Source organism: Kryptolebias marmoratus, linkage group LG17, assembly GCF_001649575.2.
Source record: "Kryptolebias marmoratus isolate JLee-2015 linkage group LG17, ASM164957v2, whole genome shotgun sequence".
Taxonomy (NCBI): domain Eukaryota; kingdom Metazoa; phylum Chordata; class Actinopteri; order Cyprinodontiformes; family Rivulidae; genus Kryptolebias; species Kryptolebias marmoratus.
Window position 1 is genome coordinate 6,571,498 of NC_051446.1, and position 4,830 is coordinate 6,576,327.

General features: G+C 36.7%; 1 protein-coding gene across 2 annotated transcripts in view; it reads left to right on the plus strand.

Annotated features, from left to right (window-relative positions):
• mdn1 (midasin AAA ATPase 1) overlaps window positions 1–4,830 on the plus strand; it is a 206,600-nt gene that overhangs the window by 93,172 nt on the left and 108,598 nt on the right. For both annotated transcript variants that reach the window (XM_017437728.3, XM_037980849.1), the window contains exons 36-39: window positions 381–589; window positions 670–792; window positions 2,629–2,826; window positions 3,143–3,250. In XM_017437728.3, coding sequence (XP_017293217.1) covers window positions 381–589; window positions 670–792; window positions 2,629–2,826; window positions 3,143–3,250 — 638 coding nt within the window. The remainder of the gene's footprint in view (window positions 1–380; window positions 590–669; window positions 793–2,628; window positions 2,827–3,142; window positions 3,251–4,830) is intronic.

A 4,830-nucleotide genomic window follows, 5' to 3' on the forward strand; every position in this document is an offset into this window, starting at 1 on the left:
TAAACGAAATAAACATTTGAAATATATGAGTTTGTATGTAATGTATGAATATAATATACAAGTTTCACTTTTTAAATGGAATTACTGAAATCAATCAACTTTTTCATGATATTCTAATTTTATGACCAGCACCTGTATATAAAAAACAATAAAGCCAGATTACTGTAGAAATAGTTGATATAAATTTATAATAAAATTTGTATTTAGAAAATTGAACTGAAAATTGTCAAAATTTTCAAATGAAAAATATGTGGGAACCCTGTCGATAAAATGCCAACTTAAAAGATTTTTGAGCTCTGTTTCTCTGTTCTCCTCTATTAGATATTCTTTTACATACAGTTGAGTTTTCTTGCTTATGACTGTAACAAATGTGTTTTTAGGGCCTCATACGGTGAGCTGCAGCCTGTCAGACTACGCCTTCTCAGCAGGCACTACAGCAATGAATTTCCAGAGGCTTTTGCGGGCTCTGAAGCTGCAGAGGCCTGTGCTGTTGGAGGGCTCCCCTGGTGTGGGAAAGACTAGCCTAGTGGCAGCATTGGCTAAAGCTTCCGGAAATCATCTGGTCCGAATCAACCTGTCAGAGCAAACGGTAAGGTATTGTTTTTTTAGTGTGTGTTGAATGAACCATAACATACTGAAAGCTTGTTAAACCTGAGTTCTTTCTGGCAGGATGTGAGCGACTTGTTTGGGACAGATCTCCCAGTGGAAGGCGGGAAGGGAGGAGAGTTTGCATGGCGTGATGGTCCCCTTTTGGCTGCCTTGAAGGCAGGCCACTGGGTGGTCCTGGATGAGGTAGGCATTACTGCTAGCAAATTTTTACTGTCCGAACCAGTGTTGTGGTTTGGAGATCATTTTTCCCAGTAGATTTTTGGTAATCAAGTAGTAATGTCCTAACAATGTGATTCAGTTATTGTATGTAACATGTATTAGTGAAGCAGATGGTAAGCACTCTTGCCTCACAGCAAGAAGGTCCTGGGGTCAAATCTGGGAGGTGACATTCAAAAGGAAAAAAAAAAAGTTTTGTTTTTATGTTGTTGTTCCAAATTTTGAAGTTAAAATTGAAATGTGAAAAATAAATTTCAAAATGTTGAGATCAAAGTCCTGTATATATATATATATATATATATATATATATATATATATATATATATATATATATATGTGTGTGTGTGTGTATATGTATATGTACGGAATATTGACCTCAAAATACTCAAGATCTAAAGTTTATTTTAAAAAACATAAAAAATTTTATTTAAAAAAATAGCTAACATTATTAATATTGTTCTTCGGCCTAAACTGCCATGGATTTGAGAGTTTTGAAAAGTCAGTAGTGAGAGTAAGAGTTTAAGACTCTTATTGTGAGGGATTGTTCCCATGAGTTCTGTTGCTGCTGGAGTAATAAAGACAGCATGTTAGCTTTGTTGTTTTTTGTAGTAAACTACAAAAAACAACAAAGCACTCATAATCTTCTCACTCATAATCTTCGGCTACAATACAGTCAGATTCAGCAGCACAATGGGGTTTCTTTGAGCTTAAACAAATATTTCTATTTCTCAATTTATTGACTTTTTTTTCTAAAATAATATTTCTGCATCATTTCCAACATTTTGACTTTAATCTTGAGATTTTGACTTTTATCTCACCATTTCTAATTTGATTGTGAAGCTCAGAAGCAAACCAATAAACAAAGTAACAAAGTACAATACTTGTAAGAAAACATACTCAAGTAAAGTACAAATTTCAAAATCTGCTTAAAAATAGCACTACTCAGTTACTGTAATGTTGATGAAAAAAACTTGTTACCTACCTTCTCTGGTGGTAAATCTGCCCTAATTTGTCAGTGCACCATGGTCATTTCACACATGCCACTGATGCACAAAGGCCTTTCAGGTCCATCTTGAAAGCTTTCGGTGAATGAATGTTATAGTAGTTCTTTATGAGTATTAATGTAGCTTTTAGTGTAGTATACTATTTAGAGAAAGTCAAATGATAAAAAGCTGTCTAGCTAAGGAAAATAAGAGTGTAGCAGAGTGCAGCTGGATCAATATTCTTTTAACTTCAAGAGAAAGATTTGTCTGACCTTTAACCAGTTACCTCAGTGACTTATGTTTTGTGGTGCAAAACTAAGGGGAATGTATTGATTAAGGTGTACACATCGTAAGATTTTGGTATTTGAACATCATTTCTATGACTCATCAATTTAATCAGCTTTTTGCCATAAGTTTAACTAGCAATATTTATCCAAAACTAATTTCCTTTGATAATACTTAAATAAATTACTAAAATATTTAAGATAAGGTTGGCTGTCAGTTCTTTTCATGTAATTTCAGGACCCTTCAACTCGATTGAAGAATGATGAGCATAAGCTGAGCTAAGGCTAACTTCGAATATTATTTTTTGTGTTTATGCTTCCTTTGTTTCTTGTCACAAGAGATGGTATAAAATATTTTCTTCAGTTCACTCTATCATCCTGAGCATGTTCAGGTAGAATATGATTGTTGAGATGAGAACTCCATTTCACCGCAAGCAATCCTTAAATAGAATCAGACTTAGGAAGGGCAACAATCTGTCAGCTGGTGGGATGATCTTCTATTTAATTGTTAAGTTTTGTTCATCTTGTGCCCACAGTTGAATCTGGCCTCTCAGTCAGTCTTAGAGGGTCTGAACGCCTGCTTTGATCACAGAGCCGAGATCTACATTCCTGAACTGGGAATGAGTTTCCATGTTCAGCATGAGAAAACCAAGATTTTTGGCTGCCAGAACCCATTCACTCAAGGCGGTGGGCGTAAAGGATTGCCCAAATCTTTCCTCAACAGATTTACTCAGGTAAGAAAAATTCATGTGACTTTTGAAGTAATATTATGCATATTACTTTACTTCCTTAAAAAAGGCCATTGAGTTGTAATATGTCCTTAATAGGCAATATGGTTGTGTGATTAAGCAGGTTGTGATTTTTAGGTACATTTGAATTCACATCCTGTAACTGTATTTGCACAGTAAGTGTTTTACAATAATGGTACTTTAGCTCCAATCATTCTCTCCGTCCCTAAATGAAAAATGCAGAAACTCGCTATTGTGTAAAATAATACCAAGTTAGTTGTTTGCATTTGTCTTAACATAAGATGCAATTCTTTATTTCTAGGTTTTTGTGGACCAGCTCACCATCAAAGACATGGAATACATAGTAGATTCTGTTTTTCCCAGCATTGATAAGAAAATCATCACAAAAATGGTGGCTTTCAGTAGCAGAGTAAGTTTCTTTTTGATTACACCTACCCCACTGAAAGGAGTAAAAATATTCATGGTCAAAGGAAAGTATACTCTCTTTCAATTGTCTTAGTACATTATAAAAACTAATCTTAAAAAGAGATTAATTGAACTGTATATGAACATTACAGACATTTTACACCATATCAGTGTTTATTTGGTACTTGGTTGATTCATAAGCTATAAAAGTGTCCAGGTCCTGTGGCTGCAAAACAAGCCCAAATCATCAGCTCTCTACCACCGTGCTTGACTGTTGGAATGAGTTAAGTGTGCTGAATACTGTGCCCAAAATGTAAAGTTTCTGTGTCAGAGAATTCAATCACTTTTGTTGTATAGACAAACGGCCAAAATGCAACAAAATTGGTCTAATTTCACTTAAAACAGCATTGTGTACACTGAGCCTTATAATGAAAATGACTAAAAAAATATCAGGCTATCAGGTATCAGGCTTAATGTTCTGTTGTAAGTTTTAGAAAGTTGAAGCCTGAGACCTCCTCCTACTCTGTTTAAAGCTGATCTCTCTTGTTTGATGTAACTTGCTTTCATCACCTCTCCCTCAAACATCAGCCATTTCTCTGTCCAAAATATGAACATTATGGTCATTCAAAAAAGTGTCCCTATCCTTGAGGTGTACAGTGGGGCAAAAAAAGTATTTAGTAAGCCACTGATTGTGCAAGTTCTCCTACTTAGAAAGATGAGAGAGGTCTGTAATTTTCATCATAGGTACATTTCAACTATGAGAGACAAAATGAGGAAACAAAATCCAGGAAATCACATTGTAGGATTTTTAAAGAATTTATTTGTGAACTATGGTGCAAAATAAGTATTTGGTCAATAATAAACAAGCATGATTTCTGGCTCTCACAGACCTGTAACTTCTTCTTTAAGAAGCTCTTCTGTCCTTCACTCGTTACCTCTATTAATGCCACTTGTTTGACCTCATAATCTGTACAAAAGACATCTATCCACAGCATCAAACACTCAGACTCCAAACTCAACCATGGCCAAGACCAAAAAACTGTCGAAGGACACCAGGAAGAAAATTGTAGACCTGCACCAGGCTGGGAAGAGTGAATCCACAATAGGCAAGCAGGTTGGTGTGAATAAATCAACTGTGGGAGCAACTGTAAGAAAATGGAAGACATACAAGACCATTGATAATCTCCCTCAATCTGGGGTCCCACGCAAAATCTCATCCTATGGGGTCAAATTGATCATGAGAACGCTGAGAAAAAAATCCCAGAACTACACGGAGGGACCTGATGAATGATCTGCAGAGAGCTAGGGCCAAAGTAACAAAGACTACCGTCAGTAACACATTACACTGAGTGTCCCCCTGCTTAAGACAGTACATGTCCAGACCCGTCTGAAGTTTGCCAGAGAGCATATGGATGATCTAGAAGAGGATTGGGAGAATCAGAAGAAACCATCCATCCATCCATCCATTCTCTTCCGCTTATCCGGGGTCGGGTCGCGGGGGCAGCAGCCTAAGCAGGGAGACCCAGACTTCCCTCTCCCCAGCCACTTGGGCCAGCTCCTCCGGGGGAATCCCAAGGCGTTCCC